The sequence below is a fragment of the Xenopus tropicalis genome, chromosome 2 (assembly GCF_000004195.4).
Source record: "Xenopus tropicalis strain Nigerian chromosome 2, UCB_Xtro_10.0, whole genome shotgun sequence".
Lineage (NCBI taxonomy): Eukaryota > Metazoa > Chordata > Amphibia > Anura > Pipidae > Xenopus > Xenopus tropicalis.
In genome coordinates this window covers 169,525,002-169,547,018 of record NC_030678.2, presented here as the reverse complement: position 1 = coordinate 169,547,018, position 22,017 = coordinate 169,525,002, and the positions used below count along the sequence as shown (strand labels likewise).

Here is a 22,017-nt window from a genome sequence, read left to right as displayed (position 1 = left end):
AGCCAGGGTTGTGCTGTATCCAGGCAGAACTTATCAAAGGGGGTACAGGTATGGGACCTGTTATCCAGAATGCTTGGGACCTGGGGTTTTCCGGATAAGGGATCTTTCCGTAATTTGGATCTCCATACCTTAAGTCTACCTTATTTAAACAGTAATTAAACTCAACAGGATTGTTTAGGCTCCAGTAAGGATTAATTATATCTTAGTTGGGATCAAGTACAGGTACTGTTTTATTATTACAGAGAAAAGGGAATCATTTAACCATTAAATAAACCCAATAGGGCTGTTCTGCCCCAATAAGGGGTAATTATATCTTAGTTGGGATCAAGTACAGGTACTGTTTTATTATTACAGAGAAAAGGGAATCATTTAACCATTAAATAAACCCAATAGAGCTGTTCTGCCCCAATAAGGGGTAATTATATCTTAGTTGGGATCAAGTACAGGTACTGTTTTATTATTACAGAGAAAAGGGAATCATTTAACCATTAAATAAACCCAATAGGGCTGTTCTGCCCCCAATAAGGGGTAATTATATCTTAGTTGGGATCAAGTACAGGTACTGTTTTATTATTACAGAGAAAAGGGAATCATTTAACCATTAAATAAACCCAATAGAGCTGTTCTGCCCCAATAAGGGGTAATTATATCTTAGTTGGGATCAAGTACAGGTACTGTTTTATTATTACAGAGAAAAGGGAATCATTTAACCATTAAATAAACCCAATAGGGCCTGTTCTGCCCCCAATAAGGGGTAATTGCGCCCAATTTTGACGTGCAACAAATTTTTCTGCGGCAAATTTTCACGGAGGTTTCGCAAAACAATTTGCCAATGGCGAAATGTGGAAATTTGCTGGAAATCCTGACATAAAAATGAGCTTATCACTAATTACAAATATACTTTCCAGTAAATTTGTATTAACCAGTTGTCTGCCCTGGTCATGCCCCCCATACACCCCCAATCCCCTCTCCCAGATCCCTCTCTATACCCACCAGTGCCTGCCCTACTCATGAAAGTCTTCTACAATCCGGCTGGTGATGCAACGACCCCATTTGCCTTATAACCCCACCCCTAACATCTTGGGCATGCCCCCTGAACCCCGCCTCCATCCCAGCCAGTATTATTGTTGCTAACAGGTGGCAACCCTACTTGTTACAGTGAGGGTCATTGCATCCATCCTGTCTCTTCTTATTAATAAGGTGTGTAGGGACTCATAGGGTTAAGCTCCCTATGGCTATATAAGCTACCTCTTCACACCTTTACTGTTATTGGGCAAAGCCCTCTGTACTCAAGTTACAGTTATAATGCTATCCCTTATAGGTTTAGTCAGGTTGTTTACGCCCCCTGCAGACTGATATAGTGTCTAGCAAGGAGAAGTGGCTACCTCTTTGGCTGCCGGTCTGCTCCCTAAGCACAGCCCCCTCTGAGCCTGGGTGCAGCAACAGGCCCCAGTAAAGCCATCTTAGTCCAAAGACCACAATATCATCTCGAGAAGTCGGGGACAGGGCCCTGTGAACGAGCATAAGCAAGCACAGCAGATTGTTTAATAGCACTTTCTAGGAAAGTGAGCATAGTCAGCTCTAGCTAGAAAGGGCAGCCATTAGCCCCACCAAAGGAGTGATTAGATCCAGGAGTATTTCTCCTATCCGGCAATGTTGCCTCATTGCAGGGTCACGGAGTAGAGAGAGTGACAGGCAGGAAAACCCCTGATCCTACTCACCCGGAGGACTCATATACTAGAGGTTATCAACCTGAAGGAGTTCCTACTACTTGGACTACCTCCCAAGGGGTACTGGTTGAAAGGTGTGTTTCCCTGCCCAGACTCTACCAAGAGTTGGGATAAAACGGTGCATACCCTCTCTTCTACAAAAGAGCATTTTGTACCATCTCCCTCTGCCTGTCTGTGAGTATGATAACCCTGCACAACGTCTTGGACCAATAAATCTGTATTATAGTTCACCATAAGAACCTTTCTGGCGTCCATTTATATCAACTGCATCACACAGCCTCAGCAAGTTGTAGTTCAACTACACGCTCATATCCGGTCAGGTCTCTTCCACCTAAGCGAAGGCCCATCCTAAGAAAGGGAGTCGCATGTAACACATGCTCTCCATATAACTACTAGCCTGGTTTAACCATATCCTAGCCAAACAAGTGTTACATGTGCTCCTTCTATTGACGATAGGGTGCCCTGTAGCTAACTCTGCCCTGAACATACAGTAGTGCCTGTTCCAAGGTACCACCAGCAGGCTGTGCCGATAAGGGCACCACACTTGCACCAAAAGAATCCTGCATTATGGGTAATAAACATGGCAATTTATGTCCGAAAATTGCACTTGGCACAGTGTGCCTGTCAGGGTTGGACTGGGCCATCAGGACACCGGTAAAAGACCCAGTGGGCCCTGCCAACCTAGATGCACAAGGGGGGAGGGGTGGTGTTGGGTGAGTGGGCAGTCGGGGGCCCCTGAGGGGGTGTGGGGACCTGGGTGTCTGTTGAGTAAACATCACCTTATATCAAGGCTGCCCAGCCAATATCCCTTTGGGGGGAAGCACAACTCCCAGGTCTTTACAGTTGTAGTTCAGCTAGAGCTGCAGGGTTCTAATAAAGTCGCTTCATTTTCCAATTCAAAATATAGGTCAGAAGCTCTTGTTTTTTTTCCTTCCTTGTCGTCGTGAGTCGGCCGTATGGATTTTCGCTTGAACTCGCAGACCATTTTTAATAATAACCCGAGGTGACAAAGACGCTCGCCGAGATAAAGAAGAAATCACCCGGGGTACCTTTTTTTTTTCCGCAGGGCCCGAAAGCCGCAGAAACACCTGACATTTTTCATTTAGAAAAGAAAGTCCCCTCGCGACGGCACAAAGAGGCAGCGCTCAATCATAAATCTTCCGTTTATTGTTATAGACAAAGGCTCCGCGTGAGGGAAAAATAACCGAATTTCTATGGGGCGACCAAAGCCGCAATTTTTTTATTTATTTTTGTGGCATTGGCACAGGTTGGCTAACAGGCGCGGCACGAGAAACTGCCAGTTGGAACTCCAGGTGGCAGGCAGGGTAATATTCTCTGCCGGGGGCCGGCCGCACTTTATTGCTTTAAAGGAGAACACTCGCTTGCGCCATTAATAGCCTCGGGGTCACGAAGAGAGAGGTGCCGAAACCCAACAGAGCGGAATATATCCGAGGCCGAATGTTAAAATCTGATATAAAATATCAAGATCCCTGATACATTTATATTGTTTTTCTGATTTGTTTCCATGGATAATTGAGGGCTGTGCACCCACATGCCCTAAGGCCGAGATAGATAGCACCCAGAATTCCATTACGTGAAACTGACTGGGAGTTGTAGTTGAAGGGACTGATCAACATGGAATTTTATGGTATCTCTCTGTACAGGCTATGAGCAAACTTAGGGGGCTGTTCCTGCTGAATTGTGCTTAGTACAGGGGGATCCCTATGTGCCATAGTTTTATGGTATCTCTCTGTACAGGCTATGAGCAAACTTAGGGGGCTGTTCCTGCTGAATTGTGCTTAGTACAGGGGGATCCCTATGTGCCATAGTTTTATGGTATCTCTCTGTACAGGCTATGAGCAAACTTAGGGGGCTGTTCCTGCTGAATTGTGCTTAGTACAGGGGAATCCCTACGTGCCATAGGTTTATGGGATCTCTCTGTACAGGCTATGCGCAAACTTAGGGGGCTGTTCCTGCTGAATTGTGCTTAGTACAGGGGAATCCCTATGTGCCATAGTTTTATGGTATCTCTCTGTACAGGCTATGAGCAAACTTAGGGGGCTGTTCCTGCTGAATTGTGCTTAGTACAGGGGAATCCCTATGTGCCATATTTTTATGGTATCTCTCTGCACATGCTATGAGCAAACTCAAATATGAAATTCAAATAAAGTGTAACATTAGTCACCTGCCTTCAGCCTGCCTCCTCCCAATCCCACAATTCTCTGCTGCACACGTGATGTCAATAAGGAAAGGAACATCCCAGTGCAATGCATTGTGGGTCATGTAGTTCCTGCATGCTGTCTGTAAGCTGTGGGGAAGTTGTTACAATTTGTAACATCAGTGTTTTAGTCCCTCCTCCCCTGCCAGGATTTCAAATGATGCAGAAAGAGAAGAACTGTTTTGCAGCTGGATTTCAGCATATAAAAACGGTAATTAATCGGCAGAATAGAATTAGAAGACTTAGGAGGCGTCAAACGGCTCAAAGCAGTCAAATTCTCGTGAACCCCTGCCCCCCGTTATCCCCCCCAATGCATTCCCAGTTATAAATACCAGCACTTTCTGAAAAGCCAAGAGCCTGACAACCCTGCGGTTGGGCAGTTGTCGAAGAGAAAAAAAACCACGTTGCTAAAGTTTTATCTATGTTTAATGAGACTTCACGCCTGAACATAGACAGCCCCGCGCAGCCGCCAGGTCAGTCTATTGGCTCGGCTAGAGCGCACTGACCAACAGAAAAACACCCTTGTCCACTAGATACGGATCTAATGATGCCACTGGGGAAATTAAATGGAGTTTAAATGTTCTCATTGTAGCCATTGTCTCAACTGAAGTTCCCAGCCAACCGGCCGCCGCGTATCCCCTCGGCTCATTATCAATTCTCTACTAATCGGGCACAACAAACGCCGTTGGTGTGGGGCTTTCTTACACAAACAACAAATTCAGAATAAACACCCAGGGCCCTATTTATAAAGGGTAATTGGCAATTAATAAACTGTCAGTGGGTATTGCACCATCATTATTGTTATTGGTATGGAATAGTGATGGGTGCGCTGTGAAAAGTGCAAAAAAGTTAGCGAAATGGCAGGAAATTAGAGAAATGTATGTACCGCGAAACCGTGCCCTTTATTATACGTCTTTTGGAGTCTTTTTGGATGTGACCGCCCCCTTTATTAGACGTCTTTTGGAGTCTTTTTGGATGTGACCGCCCCTTTATTAGACTTTTTTTGGAGTCTTTTTTGATGCGACTGCCCCTTTTTTAGACGTCTTTTTTGACGCGACTGCTCCTTTATTAGACGTCTTTTGGAGTCTTTTTGGATGTGACCGCCCCCTTTATTAGACATCTTTTGGAGTCTTTTTGGATGTGACCGCCCCTTTATTAGACATCTTTTGGAGTCTTTTTGGATGTGACCGCCCCTTTATTAGACGTCTTTTGGAGTCTTTTTTGACGCAACTACCCCTTTATTAGACGTCTTTTGGAGTCTTTGTTGATGTGACCACCCCTTTATTAGATGTCTTTTGGAGTCTTTGTTGATGTGACCGCCCCTTTATTAGACGTCTTTTGGAGTCTTTGTTGATGTGACCGCCCCTTTATTAGACGTCTTTTGGAGTCTTTGTTGATGTGACTGCCCCTTTATTAGATGTCTTTTGGAGTCTTTGTTGTTGTGACCGCCCCTTTATTAGACGTCTTTTGGAGTCTTTGTTGATGTGACCTCCCCTTTATTAGACGTCTTTTGGAGTCTTTTTGGATGTGACTGCCCCTTTATTAGACATATTTTGGAGTTTTTTTGGATGTGACCGCCCCTTTATTAGACATCTTTTGGAATCTTTGTTGACGTGACTGCCCCTTTATTAGACATTTTTGGAGTCTTTTTTGACACAACTACCCCTTTATTAGACGCCTTTTGGAGTCATTTTTGACGTGACCGCCCCTTTTTTAGACGTCTTTTGGAGTCTTTTTTTACACGACCGCCCCTTTATTAGACGCCTTTTGGAGTCATTTTTGACGTGACCGCCGCTTTATTAGACATCTTTTGGAGTCATTTTTGACGTGGCCGCCCCTTTATTAGACGCCTTTTGGAGTCATTTTTGACGTGACGGCCCCTTTATTAGACGCCTTTTGGAGTCATTTTTGACGCGACCACCCCTTTATTAAACGTCTTTTGGAATCCTTTTTGATTTGACCGCCCCTTTATTAGATGCCTTTTGGAGTCATTTTTGACGCGACAGCCCCTTTATTAGACGCCTTTTGGAGTCATTTTTGACGCGACTGCCCCTTTATTAGACGTCTTTTGGAGTCTTTGTTGATGTGACCGCCCTTTTATTATACAGCTTTTGGAGTCTTTTTTGACGCAACCTCCCCTTTATTAGACACCTTTTGGAGTCTTTTTTGACGCGACCGCCCCTTTTTTAGACGTCTTTTGACATCTTTTTTAACGTGACCGCCCCTTTATTAGACATCTTTTAGAGTCCTTTTTGACGTGACCGCCCCTTTATTGGAGTCTTTTTTTATGTGACCGCCCCTTTATTAGACATTTTTTGGAATCCTTTTTGACGCGGCTGCCCCTTTATTAGACGTCTATTGGAGTCATTTTTGATGCGACCGCCCCTTTATTAGACGTCTTTTGGAGTCATTTTTTACGTGACCGCACCTTTATTTAGACGTCTTTTGGAATCTTTTTTGACGTGACCGCCCCTTTATTAGACGTCTATTGGAGTCATTTTTTATGTGACCGCCCCTTTATTAGACGTCTTTTGGAGTCATTTTTGACGCGACCGCCCCTTTATTAGACGTCTTTTGGAGTCATTTTTGACACGACTGCCCCTTTATTAAACGTCTTTTGGAATCTTTTTTGACGTGACCGCCCCTTTATTAGACGTCTTTTGGAGTCATTTTTGACGCGACCGCCCCTTTATAAGACGTCTTTTGGAGTCATTTTTGACACGACCGCCCCTTTATTAAACGTCTTTTGGAATCTTTTTTGACGCGAAAATTTTGTGTCGAAACAATTCACTCATTACAAATAATGTGCACATTACTGAAGCCCCTTTCCTTTTATAGCGGATAAATGGGGGGAAAATGTGAGTTTAGAGCGTAACACATAAAAACGTACCCACCTTCTGTTCATTCCTATGGGATTTTTAGAAGCAAATGTACCGACGGATAAATACGCTTTTCATAATCCCATTGGTTTAATGTATTAAGCTCTAAACTAATGGATGTACCCAAGTCTATTCCATCCAACGTTTAGCTGTAAATAATGAAAAAGGTTTTTATAAATGGGTGGAAATTGCAATAAAGCAATCAGGCAGCTCTACAGTAAACTCATAAAACAAACAGTTTTATAAATGGGAGAAATGTTCTTCAGTTTTGACTGATTTTACAGTTTCTATGCGACTGGTCATTTATTATTAGGGAGGCAATGTGCAATGTGCCCTTTCTTTGGGACTTGCGTGTTGCCTTCCTTGTATATGGAATAGCTGGAGGCCTCTGTGCTCCATTTCAGAGTGGCAACCCCTCCCTGAATACAACATTGCCTGAGTTCAGCAGCACTGTATTCATGAGGTGTAGGTAGAGCAGTGTTTTTCAACCTTTTTTGGGCAAAGGCACACTTGTTTCATGAAAAAAATCACGAGGCACACCACCATTAGAAAATGTTAAAAAATTTAACTCTGTGCCCAGCAGCAGTGCCCCCCTAGTACATTGGTCCCAAGAGCAGTGCCCCCCTAGTACATTGGTGCCCAGTAGCAGTGCCCCCTAGTACATTGGTGCCAAGAGCAGTGCCCCCCTTGTACATTGGTGCCCAGCAGCAGTGCCCCCTAGTACATTGGTGCCCAGCAGCAGTGCCCCCCTAGTACATTGGTGCCCAGCAGCAGTGCCCCCCTAGTACATTGGTGCCAAGAGCAGTGCCCCCCTAGTACATTGGTGCCCAGCAGCAGTGCCCCACAGTACATTGGTGCCAAGAGCCAGCCCCCCTAGTACATTGGTGCCCAGCAGCAGTGCCCCCCAGTACATTGGTGCCAAGAGCCAGCCCCCCTAGCACATTGGTGCCCAGCAGCAGTGCCCCCATAAGTCAGTGTGCCCCGTGGCCCCCCCTAATACATTGGTGCCCAGCAGCATTTTACTTCTGCTCTTCGGCGGCTTCTCCGGTGGCTTCAGCAGCATCTTCGTATCCCTCAGGCGCGCCACCTCTGCACTTCTGCCTACACGCGACCGCACACAGGCCCTTTTATAACGTTGCGCCCCGTGCGTACTGACGTCACCCGTACACACGGGGCGCAACCAATGACAGGGCCTGGATTTTATTAAAGGGGGCCCGAGCTACTAAGAAAAACTGTAGCATAGCCGGGCCCCCTTTGAAAGTAAAAATTGCGGCCCTGCCTACGGCACACCAGTCAACATCTCGCGGCATACTAGTGTGCCGCGGAACAGCGGTTGAAAAACACTGAGGTAGAGGGAAGCATGTAGGCAGTTATTCAGAGGTGTCCACAATGGCATCTTGTATTTACCACCTGGAGGTAAAGGTATTTTTAGGGGGTTTGCTCTTGCACCCCCAAGTGCTCCTGTACTTCTTCCCCCAGTTGCAAGTTGTGAAGACCACAGGATACAAGAGGCTGCACAAACCATGCTGTAGATAGGAAATAAAGGACATTAGGTCGGCCATTAAATTCTACCCCTATTGGACGATTCAGCATTAACGAAGGTGCCCGGGAAAAATTTTCACACCTGCCCGGATGAGCCGACCTATAGCCAAGGCTTTTGCCTCATGTATGGGCTTCATTAATATGGTCTCTGGAGATCTGCCCAGGGGAGGGTTGATAAGAACTATCCCTTAGGCCAGTGATCCCCAACCAGTGGCTCAGGGTAACATGTTGCTCCCCAACCCCTTGGGTGTTGCTCTCAGTGCCCCCAAACCAGGGAGTTATTTTTGAATTCCTGACTTGGGGGCAAGTTTTGGTTGAATAAAAACAAGATTTCCTACCAAATAAAGCCCATGTAAGCTGATAGGGTGCATAGAGGCCCCTAATAGCCAATCACAGCCCTTATTTGGCACCTCCATGAACTTTTATGGTGCTTGTGTTGCTCCCCAAGTCTTTTTGCATTTGACTGTGGCTCACTAATAAGAAAGGTTGGGGGTCCCTGCCTTAGGCACATTCCTTTCGGATTTTTAATAGCAAACGTCTTCCATGGACCCTTGTATTCTCTTCAATAAGAAACAGGCAATGTGGGTATCATTATCAGCCCCAGACTGGCAATCTGTGGATTCCAAAGTTGTCAACTCACCACCAAAAATTTGCTCCCAGTGGCCCCAAAGTAGGCGCCATTTTTACATTTCTGGCTTGGAGACAAGTTTTGGAAGCCCAGACACACAGTTTTACCCCAAGCAGAGCCTCCTGCAGGCCAGCAGTCACATGGGGCTACCAAATAGCCAATCACAGCCCTTATTTGGCACCCCCAAAGATTTTTTTTTTCATTCTTTCCATGTATCATGAGATAATGTTGCCATATAGTTACCAATTTCCAGCTGCCAAGCCCAATATGTGCAGCTCAGGGTGGGACTTGCCAACCCCTTTCAACACACTGAGTGATGGGTCTGTGTAAAATGTGATCTTGTTGCTAGGTTCCCTGACCCCTGTAACGCACATGAAATCAGTTGCCTTACAGCGTGTCCAACTGTTTACTGTGTGGCTTTGTAAAATGGTGCCAACACCATAAGATATTGCCTCTGGCTGGATGTGCTTATGATTGCTGGAAGGGCACGGACTTACCCCCAAACAATGTAGGTCTCTATAATAATATATTGTATAAACAGCTCATATGTAAAACCCTGCTTCATCTAAATAAACCATTTTCATATAAATATACTTTAGCAGTATGTGCCATTGGGTAATCCTAAATAGGAAACTGCCATTTTAAGTACTAAGGGCCGCCCCCTGGGATCATAGGAGTCACAGTGCACACAAACAAGCCAAGGAACACATACATGCTAGGCCCCATCAGCCAATGAATGGGCAGAGTTCTGCCTTTTGCTCCCACACTACTTCCTGTTACAGTTAGAGCTGCATCACTTCCTGTCAGCTGATCTCTAAGGGAGCACACAGCCCATCACTAAATGGCGGCTCAAGGGAAAGGATATAAAAGGGCAATATTTACTGATATATATATTCCAGTTTGGGGAGATTCTTTAATAGGCCACTTAACATAATATAAACTGTCTGTTGGTTACGTATTCATTCTGGGGGTTTAGTTTTCCTTTAACAATGACTTGACATGGCAGCTCCTTTGCTCAGTACCCGACAGAGCTCATTTCTCAGCGAATGATTCCGGTTGTTTCTGTGTGAGGCCGGCGCTGGCTATATACAGATGGGCCGGGGTTTCTAGCATTGCCAAACGCAGAATGATGGCTGCTTTAGGATCTATTAGAAATGGCTGCACGGAGAAACATAAAAGCGCAGTGATGATTATGTTTTGCCCAGATATTGCAGCCGCCATTGCTGTACATCAGGAGGCGCGTCACGGGCGGAACATAAACACGGCTCCGTATTAATGGCGGCGCTCGGCCATCTGCTCCCATAATAATCGCACCACAGAGCGGCCTCCCCGGGCTCCCGAGTGTGCCGCGCAGCAGCGGAAGGACTTCCCATGAATTATACACTGCCGTGTCTGGGGCCCAATGTTCAGGGGTGTCATTATAGAGAGGGGCAAGAATGTTCCTTGTGGTACTGAGCCAGAAACTGCAATGGACAGATGGGCAGCGACTGCCCTGGAAAACATAGAAAGCTGCAGTGTTCTATTGTATTGTGCCTATTCCTTCCGCATCATTCCATAATGTGCTAGCATCTATCTATCTATCTATCATCTATCTATCATCTATCTATCTATCAATCTATCATCTATCTATCTATCTGTCTCTCTATCTGTCTATCTATTTATCTACTGTATCTGTCTGTCTGTCTAATCATTTAGCTAGCTATTAATTATCTGACTATATATCTATTTTTTAGTTAGCCAGCTCTTATCTATCTATCTATCTATCTATCTATCATCTGTCTGTCTATCTATCTATCTCTCTCTCTATCTATCTATCTATCTATCTATCTATCTATCTATCTATCTATCTACTGTATCTATCTATCTATCTATCTATCTATCTATCTATCTATCTATCTGTCTATGTATCTATTTTTAGTTAGCCAGCTATTATCATATATCATCTATCTATGTATATCTATCTATCTATCTGTCTGCCTGTCTATCTACCTGTCTATCTAATAATTTAGCTAGCTAGCTATCAATTATCTATCTATGTATCTATCTTTTAGTTAGCCAGCTATTATCTATCTATCTATCTATCTATCTATCTATCTATCTATCTATCTATCATCTATCTATCTATCTATTATCTATCTATCTATCTATCCTATCTATCCTATCTATCTATCTATCTATCTATCTATCTATCTATCATCTATCTATCTATCTATCTATCTATCTATCTATCTATCATCTATCTATCTATCATCTGTCTACCATTTATCTATCTATCTATCTATCTGTCTGTCTGTCTACCACTTATCTATCTATCGATCTATCTATCTATTGATCTATCTATCTATCTATGTATCTATCTGTCTATCATGTATCTATCTATCTATCATCTATCTTTTAGCTATCTATCTATTATCTATCTACCATTTATGTCTATGTATCTTTTATCTGTGTATGTATCCATCATTAGCTATCTATTATCTCATTATCTATCTAGTTTTCTATCTATAATTTGTATCTATTTATCATCCATCTATCATATCTATCTATCTATCTATCTATCTATCTATCTACCTATCTATCATTTACCCATTTTGCAGGCCAGTTGGGCCCTGGGATGGGAGGCCATGTTTAAGCACACCCTACTTATATTTTTTGCATTATTTATTATTTTGTATGTGTACATGTGTATATCTATACACGATTAAATGTACCATATAATAGCAAGTTTAGAGCTGCATTAACTACTCACTTACCCAAAGGAACATTCCATTTAGGCACAGGCCCCATGTTCCCAGCCTCCCCTCTGTCAGCGTAACATGAACTTTACCAGCCAAGCAAGCTATTAGAATGTATTATTGTTGCAGACTCCAAGCCGTATTCTCTTTCTCGCAGCCATTAGAGAAGAATAAATATTGATCAGCATATTTGGGCAGTGATTGCAGTGAGCCGGAGCGCTATATCTGGCTTTAGCGGCACGACTGGCTGCTCACTGCTTACACAGGGAAAACCATACATTTAAGGGCAAATCATCAAGATCGATTTTGTTTTTTGGATACTATGGGTCCTATGGTGCAAAAATACTATTTGTTTTTAAACTCAGGAGTTAGATGAGATTCCTGGGCTACTCCGCTAACGATCTTCGGGGCTTGGTTCTGCAGGACTGATGCAGTCCATTTACAAAGGAGAAACAATTAAATGTATAAAGGTATAGGCATAGGTTAAAGGAGACATATTGGATAAATGGAATAAACCCTAATTTTGATTATGAATAATATATGGTGCTGGTTTCACTTTGGGCTAAACATTAATCCTATCTCTAAAACTGACCCTTTGATGCCTAAAGGGGTTCTAACTGCACTCTACGTCTCCATGGTGGAGCTCCTTACACTTCTGTATAGTTGTACTCGGCACCACTTGGTCCTTATATTCCAAATTCTGGGCAGTTGCACCTTTTGACACAGGGGGACCCTAAAGCTAGCCCCCCCCCCCACCTCTGAATTTGGAGGGGTTCCCAGTATGTAAGGAACCAGTAACTTATACTGCCCTTCATTGTGTTAAGTGCAATTACATAAGCCATGTTTTTAACCCCTAGAGCAGCGAGTTTTCCCATAATTCCTGCGTCACTGTGGTCACCGGGGAAGTTGCATCTAATGCAGTTGCAGCCGATGCATCAAAATTGATGCAGTTGCACTTTAACAATTGCGTCCAATAGATGCAGCACTTTGGTTAAAAAAGGCAATTGGGTCAGAAATTGCACTTTGCACACCGGGCGGGGGGGGGGCAGTAAGTAAATGAATAATTTTGATCTCCATGCCTTAAGTCTACTAAAAAATAATTCAAGTACAGGTACTGTTTTATTATTACAGAGAAAAGGGAATCATTTAACCATGAAATAAACCCAATAGGGCTGTTCTGCCCCCAATAAGGGGTAATTATATCTTAGTTGGGATCAAGTACAGGTACTGTTTTATTATTACAGAGAAAAGGGAATCATTTAATCATTAAATAAACCCAATAGGACTGTTCTGCCCCAATAAGGGGTAATTATATCTTAGTTGGGATCAAGTACAGGTACTGTTTTATTATTACAGAGAAAAAGGAATCATTTAACCATTAAATAAACCCAATAGGACTGTTCTGCCCCCAATAAGGGGTAACTATATCTTAGTTGGGATCAAGTACAGGTACTGTTTTATTATTACAGAGAAAAGGGAATCATTTAACCATTAAATAAACCCAATAGGGCTGTTCTGCCCCAATAAGGGGTAATTATATCTTAGTTGGGATCAAGTACAGGTACTGTTTTATTATTACAGAGAAAAGGGAATCATTTAACCATTAAATAAACCCAATAGGGCTGTTCTGCCCCCATAAGGGGTAATTATATCTTAGTTGGGATCAAGTACAGGTACTGTTTTATTATTACAGAGAAAAGGGAATCATTTAACCATTAAATAAACCCAATAGGGCTGTTCTGCCCCAATAAGGGGTAATTATATCTTAGTTGGGATCAAGTACAGGTACTGTTTTATTATTACAGAGAAAAGGGAATCATTTAACCATTAAATAAACCCAATAGGGCTGTTCTGCCCCAATAAGGGGTAATTATATCTTAGTTGGGATCAAGTACAGGTACTGTTTTATTATTACAGAGATAAAAGAAATAATTTTTAAAAATTAGAATTATTTTATTATAATGGAGTCTATGGGAGATGGCCTTTACGTAATTCGGAACTTTCTGGATAACAGGTTTGCAGATAAGGGATCCCATACTTGTACTACTAAGGTGCATCACCCTTTACGAGGAGGATTCTTCCTGCCATTTACATTTTTTTCCCGAAGAGACAGAATCGATTGGGAAATTTGTTGTCGTGGAAACTATCATTTCGGCGTTTAATCTGTGTCAGCGCCGCGCTCGTGGCGACATCCTCGATTAGTGACACGCACAAATTAAGAGTTTAATTTTGAATATGACTGCAGGCCAGCGGTAAATTCTGTTTATATACTGTAACGCTGCTTTGGTAACATCCATCCCATCTTCTAAATCAACTGCAAAAGCTGTAATTCTGCACAAGTTTAATGAAGTGTGAAATATCTGAAATTACTGTTTATTATTTAAATAGGCCACTTAGCAGAGAGTCAATCGGCTCCTCGAGTCTGTTTGGGGAGGAAGGTGTTTTATTATGTGTACGTTCAGATTTAAAGCTCCGGCGTCCGGCCGTTTAACAACCAAGAACAGGCTCGTCGCTGTGGCTCGTCGGGCGCTGTCTAATTCCCGTTTGGTCACACCTTCGCCTTGTAATCATTTACGGCTCTGTTTTGTTTTACTAATTGCCTAATTGCCTGCTTTATATGAATATGCGGCTCATTAGCATGCAGAAGAAACAAAAAGTGTTGCTCGATGCTTCCTCAGCCCAGTAATGTTTCCATGGAGCGGCCCCTGAGCAACACACTGACGGACTGACGGACATAAAAAGTCCTCAGCTTATTAAACATGAAACACAAATTATTTTTTTTTCATTCTAACATATCTGTTATAAATGTAACATTGTAACATAGTAAGTTGGGTTGAAATAAGACATACGTCCCATCACGTTCAACCATAATGCCTATATATAACCTGCCTAACTACTAGTTGATCCAGAGGAAGGCGAAAATCCCATCTGAACATAGTAACATAGTAAGTTGGGTTGAAAAAAGACATACGTCCCATCAAGTTCAACCATAATGCCTATATATAACCTGCCTAACTGCCAGTTGATCCAGAGGAAGGCGAAAACCCCATCTGAACATAGTAACAAAGTAAGTTGGGTTGAAAAAAGACATACGTCCCATCACGTTCAACCATAATGCCTATATATAACCTGCCTAACTGCCAGTTGATCCAGAGGAAGGCGAAAACCCCATCTGAACATAGTAACATAGTAAGTTGGGTTGAAAAAAGACATACGTCCCATCACGTTCAACCATAATGCCTATATATAACCTGCCTAACTGCCAGTTGATCCAGAGGAAGGCGAAATCCCCATCTGAACATAGTAACATAGTAACATAGTAAGTTGGGTTGAAAAAAGACGCACATCCATCACGTTCAACCATAATGCCTATATATAACCTGCCTAACTGCCAGTTGATCCAGAGGAAGGCGAAATCCCCATCTGAACATAGTAACATAGTAACATAGTAAGTTGGGTTGAAAAAAGACGCACATCCATCACGTTCAACCATAATGCCTATATATAACCTGCCTAACTACTAGTTGATCCAGAGGAAGGCAAAAAACCCCATCTGAAGCCTCTCTAATTTGCCCCAGAGGGGAAACAATTCCTTCCTGGCTCCAAGATGGCAATGGGACCAGTCCCTGGGGCAAATTCCTTCTCAATCCTTTGCACCACCAGGTTCTATTGACCTCCCTTCTTCAGGCTGCCAGGGCATGGTGGGATTTGTAGCTGAAATAGGTTCAAAGGCTTTATTCTAGATACCACTATTTACCACCAGGGGCGGCCTGAGCCGACCGGGCGCCCTAGGCAACCCAGTCGGCTACCTCGCCCCCCGGTTGGTTTGACGCGCATGCGCAGTTCAATCGCGGGGGCGGCGTGCAACGCGGTGTGTGATGCGGCGCGCCGAAAAACTGTACTAGGGGTAGGCAGGAGAGGCTGCTGCTTGGCGCCCCCCAATCATTGCGCCCTAGGCAGCTGCCTCTTTTGCCTACCCCTAGTTCCGGCTCTTTTTACCACTATTTCTCCATTAGCAAGGTGCTCTTTCCAGACCTGGAAAAGATATTAACTCCTTTGCTCTCATCCCCTTTTCCAGAAATAGCTTCTGTCTGCGATTCCCGTCAATGGTGAGACATAGAAGTGTGTCATGGATGTGAAAGAAAGGAAACCGTACCGATCTCTGACAAGGCGCCGAGACACCGAGCGACGTTACACCAGCTCCTCGGCTGATAGTGATGATAGCAAGGTTCCCCAGAAATCTTACAGCTCCAGTGAGACTCTAAAGGCGTACGACCAAGACTCAAGGCTAACCTACAGCAACCGTGTGAAAGACATGGTCCACCAGGAAATTGATGAATTTTGTAGGTCAGGTGAGTCATGATGGCTGTCGTCCTTTGCCTAAAAGCTTTGCTTAACTGCAATTCCATTGCCCATACCAACAACAGAATAAGTTCCGTAAGGCAGATGAGTTCTGCTAAAAAAATGTGAAAAGATTGATGGGTTTCATGGCACTAAAAGATGTTTAGCAAGCTTCTCTAATTGATGGTGGAGATCCCTTGACGGTTGGTTTTGTTATTTGTTTACAATTATAAGATACTTCAGAGTCCTTCTGCTCAACAGCCAGAAATCTGGTTTATGATGGATAACTGGATGCCGTTATTTGCCTGGTCTGACTTAATAATGATGGAAGACCCAACAAAAATAGAAATAAAGCTCATTCTTCTTAGGCAATACTAAAGATCTAGCATCCACTGCCTACCTTCTACTTCTAATCTTCCAAGCCCTACTATCTGTACCCCAGGTACCAAACTCTTTTGCCCCCCACCTCCAGTTGGGAAAGCAAATGGCTGGTACTAGTTCATAAAATGTCTAATTTTGCTCAAGGTACATTCCTTTCTGATATCAACCATGGTAGATATTTCTTCAGTTTACATCAGCTAGGTTTATGTAGAACATAGATATCACAATGATATTTTCTGGTGCATCAGCATCTATGATTGTTGCACTGGAACCAATGGATTCCTCTTGGCTCAAAAGGCCAAGCAAAGCTCAAAAACCCCAGTGTTCCTTACTTCTGTGACCAAAAAGCCTGCACACAGAATTCCGTGAGCTGCATATATTGCAGTTATTTGTATGTATGTTTGTATAACTTTATTTATAAAGTCCCACAAGGGTACACAGGGCTGTACAATCTTACAATATACACAATTACACACAGGGAGGACAAGTGTTATAATAAATACAATAAATAAGTATAAATACACAGGGAATAAGTGCCATGTGGTATGAGACACAGTAGGAAGGAGGTCCCTGCCCCGTAGAGCTTACAATCTAAGTGGTTGGGTAACGTACAGGCACAAACTGGAAGGTAAGAGTGCACCAGGTATGGGCATTTGCCCCGTAGAGCTTACAGTCTAAGGGGCACATTTACTAACCCACGAACGGGCCAAATGCGTCCGATTGCGTTTTTTTTCGTAATGATCGGTATTTTGCGATTTTTTCGGAAAATTGACGCAACTTTTTTCGTTACCAATACGATTTGCGCGAAAAAACGTAGCCATTCCGAAAGTTGCGCAAAATCTGGCGATTTTTTTCGTAGCGTTAAAACTTGCGCGAAACATTGCGCCTTTTAAATTTTAACGCTACGAAAAAATCGCGTTTTTTCGCGCAAATCGTATTGGTAACGAAAAAGTCGCGATAATTTCCGAAAAAGTCGTAAAGTCGCCGAAAAAATCGCAAAAAATACGAAAAAGTCGCAAAATGTTCGTTTTCCAATCGGAATTTTTCCAATTCGGTTGGAATTCGTGTCTTAGTAAATCAGCCCCTAAGTGTTTGGGTAAAATACAGGCACAAATTGGAAGGTAAGAGGCACCAGGTATGGGTATTTGCCCCGTAGAGCTTACAATCTAAGTGGTTGGGTAACATACAGCACAAATTGGAAGGTAAGAGTGCACCAGGTATGGGTATTTGCCCCGTAGAGCTTACAGTCTAAGTGGTTGGGTAACATACAGGCACAAATTGGAAGGTAAGAGTGCACCAGGTATGGGCATTTGCCCCGTAGAGCTTACAGTCTAAGTGGTTGGGTAACATACAGGCACAAATTGGAAGGTAAGAGGCACCAGGTATGGGTATTTGCCCCGTAGAGCTTACAGTCTAAGTGGTTGGGTAACATACAGGCACAAATTGGAAGGTAAGAGTGCACCAGGTATGGGTATTTGCCCCGTAGAGCTTACAGTCTAAGTGGTTGGGTAACATACAGGCACAAATTGGAAGGTAAGAGTGCACCAGGTATGGGCATTTGCCCCGTAGAGCTTACAGTCTAAGTGGTTGGGTAACATACAGGCACAAATTGGAAGGTAAGAGGCACCAGGTATGGGTATTTGCCCCGTAGAGCTTACAGTCTAAGTGGTTGGGTAACATACAGGCACAAATTGGAAGGTAAGAGTGCACTAGGTATGGGCATTTGCCCCGTAGAGCTTACAGTCTAAGTGGTTTGGTAACGTACAGGCACAAATTGGAAGGTAAGAGTGCACCAGGTATGGGCATTTGCCCTTAAGCGCAGGACTGGGCAAAATAATGTTTTAGTGCTCCAGAAGGTACAGTGTGAGTATTTAACATATTACAATATTTAATGAAGCACAACGAGCTAATAAATTACATTTCTGGGACCTAAGCAAGCAAACACATGCTACTGTGTAAATCCCAGTTTTAGTAGAGGCAAAGTGACAGAGAAAATGGCATGCAGACCTTTCTGATATAATGATGATAGGCACGGGTGTAAAACTAAAACATATAGAGAGGAAAGAAAATACTATGATTTGATTCTCTTCTCATTACAAGGAGGGATTATGAGTGTTGCCTTCCCTGCTGCCTCTGCTTTCTCACTTGGTAGGCTGAGTAGGACTAAATAATACAGGTATGGGACCTGTTATCCAGAATGCTTGGGATCTGGGGGGGTTCTGGATAAGTGATCTTTCCGTAATTTGGATCTCCATACCTTAAGTCTGCAAAAAATCATTTAAATATTGAAGAAACCCAATAGGCTTGTTTTACCTCCAATAAGGGGTAATTATATCTTAGTTGGGATCAAGTACAGGTACTGTTTTATTATTACAGAGAAAAGGGAATCATTTAACCATTAAATAAACCCAAAAGGACTGTTCTGCCCCCAATAAGGGGTAATTATATCTTAGTTGGGATCAAGTACAGGTACTGTTTTATTATTACAGAGAAAAGGGAATCATTTAACCATTAAATAAACCCAAAAGGACTGTTCTGCCCCCAATAAGGGGTAATTATATCTTAGTTGGGATCAAGTACAGGTACTGTTTTATTATTACAGAGAAAAGGGAATCATTTAACCATGAAATAAACCCAATAGGGCTGTTCTGCCCCAATAAGGGGTAATTATATCTTAGTTGGGATCAAGTACAGATACTGTTTTATTATTACAGAGAAAAGGGAATCATTTAACCATGAAATAAACCCAATAGGGCTGTTCTGCCCCAATAAGGGGTAATTATATCTTAGTTGGGATCAAGTACAGATACTGTTTTATTATTACAGAGAAAAGGGAATCATTTAACCATGAAATAAACCCAATAGGGCTGTTCTGCCCCCAATAAGGGGTAATTATACCTTAGTTGGGATCAAGTACAGGTACTGTTTTATTATTACAGAGAAAAGGGAATCATTTAACCATGAAATAAACCCAATAGGATTGTTCTGCCCCCAATAAGGGGTAATTATATCTTAGTTGGGATCAAGTACAGGTACTGTTTTATTATTACAGAGAAAAGGGAATCATTTAACCATGAAATAAACCCAATAGGGCTGTTCTGCCCCCAATAAGGGGTAATTATATCTTAGTTGGGATCAAGTACAGGTACTGTTTTATTATTACAGAGAAAAGGGAATCATTTAACCATTAAATAAACCCAATAGGATTGTTCTGCCCCCAATAAGGGGTAATTATATCTTAGTTGGGATCAAGTACAGGTACTGTTTTGTTATTACAGAGAAAAGGGAATCATTTAACCATGAAATAAACCCAATAGGGCTGTTCTGCCCCCAATAAGGGGTAATTATATCTTAATTGGGATCTAGTAAAATGTAGTGGGGGTATAAGGGGTTTCCGGATAAGGGATCCCCTACCTGTACCTGACTTTCTTCAGTAGTTCTCTAAAATTAATAAAGTAGACATGTTATGTTCTATAACTATTCCAGCAAAAAAAGTTACTTTTATGGTACCTGTTGTTGAAATAAGAGACAAAGCAATGCCGGCCATAAGGCACGGGGATAGCAGAACATTGCGTCTTCAATATTTATCGCCTTCCACTTATTGGCTGGACTTGAGTTCCTTCACCTTAAAAGACCGCATTGTGCAGGAGATATGAAAATCAATGTGTCTCATGCTGTTTATTGCAAATACATTTGATTCTCAGTTAATTGTAGCCGTGTGTTTCTCCATAATGTATGAGCTCCTTCGCCGGGGAAGATCACTTAGTCTGAGCATTGAGAGATCTGATGTATTTTGACACAAATGGAGCAACAGAAGCTTAACTCTATAAATCATGGCGGTCATCAGTTTATAGAGATATATATCAACAACAGGTTCATTTTCAATAGGTTTGCCGTTTTATGTTCCCTAGATCTGGGGTATGGGACCCCTTATCCGGAAACCCATTATCCGGAAAGTTCAGAAATAAGGAAAGGTCATCTCCCATAGACTCCATTATAAGCAAATAATTCTAATTTTTAAAAATGAGTTCCTTTTTCTCTGTAATAATAAAACAGTACCTGTACTTGATCCCAACTAAGATACAATTACCCCTTATTGGGGGCAGAACAGCCCTATTGGGTTTATTTCATGGTTAAATGATTCCCTTTTCTCTGTAATAATAAAACAGTACCTGTACTTGATCCCAACTAAGATATAATTACCCCTTATTGGGGGCAGAACAGCCCTATTGGGTTTATTTAATGGTTAAATGATTCCCTTTTCTCTGTAATAATAAAACAGTACCTGTACTTGATCCCAACTAAGATATAATTACCCCTTATTGGGGCAGAACAGCCCTATTGGGTTTATTTAATGGTTAAATGATTCCCTTTTCTCTGTAATAATAAAACAGTACCTGTACTTGATCCCAACTAAGATATAATTACCCCTTATTGGGGGCAGAACAGCCCTATTGGGTTTATTTAATGGTTAAATGATTCCCTTTTCTCTGTAATAATAAAACAGTACCTGTACTTGATCCCAACTAAGATATAATTACCCCTTATTGGGGCAGAACAGCCCTATTGGGTTTATTTAATGGTTAAATGATTCCCTTTTCTCTGTAATAATAAAACAGTACCTGTACTTGATCCCAACTAAGATATAATTACCCCTTATTGGAAGCAAGCCTATTGGGTTTATTCAATATTTAAATGCTTTTTGGCAGACTTAAGTTATGGAGATCTAACTTATGGAAAGATCCCTTATCCGGAAAACCACAGGTCCCAAGCATTCTGGATAACAGGTCCCATACCTGTAGTTGGTTTTTTTTCTACACAGTCAACAACCAGTGCATTTAAATGTACAACCGATCTCCAAATGCTCATTGGAAGAATTATATCGGTGTGTGTATGGCCAGCTTTACTTACAGATATAGCAAGATGAATTTAGTCTTCTGCCACAGTTGGGTCACCGTATCCCATAAATCAAGTCATAAATCAGTTAGAACATGTTTATTAGTGTCCAAACACATTTTGCACAACACTTTGAGGGTTTTCCCATACACCTGAACCCCTGAGGAAGAGCAGACTAACCCTCAGCTCACCAAGTTATCATCTAACTCCACTGAAATAGGTCACTATTGCCCCACTGTGATAAATTTTGTGCTGAGTGGGCCATGGGTTGTAAGCCAGCCTAACAAGGGAGACTAATTATTCTGTATATGTCAGAAGGCTATTGGGAAGGCCAGTTCCAGCTCTGGTTCCTTGTTCTTCCCAATAAGAATAGTTACATTATAGAAGGCTTCAACTGCTTGTTATTCTTCTTATTTTACTCGTGGATGGAATCTTCTGGTTGGTTTCTATGCCAAATGTATCTCCAGCTTGGCTTCAGTGAGATTATTATTATCATCCTTTTTTTTTAGATAGTATATAAGTATAAAGGAGCATGTTTACCAAGATTAGAGATAAATATCACCAGGGATGTTGCCCATAGTAACCAGCAATTAGCAATTAGATTTGAACAGTCACCTTCAAGTAAAGGTGGACTTCAGACCAATTTGGCAGCTTATCTGCCCATGTA

At 42.3% G+C, this 22,017-nt stretch overlaps 1 protein-coding gene across 5 annotated transcripts in view; it reads left to right on the top strand.

Moving 5' to 3' along the window:
* The window catches only part of tenm4 (teneurin transmembrane protein 4), an 811,512-nt gene that overhangs the window by 460,647 nt on the left and 328,848 nt on the right, over positions 1-22,017 (top strand). For all 5 annotated transcript variants that reach the window (XM_031895585.1, XM_031895582.1, NM_001102688.1 and 2 more), the window contains 1 exon segment: positions 15,811-16,084. In XM_031895585.1, the coding sequence (XP_031751445.1) occupies positions 15,862-16,084 (223 nt within the window). In that variant the 5' untranslated portion in view covers positions 15,811-15,861.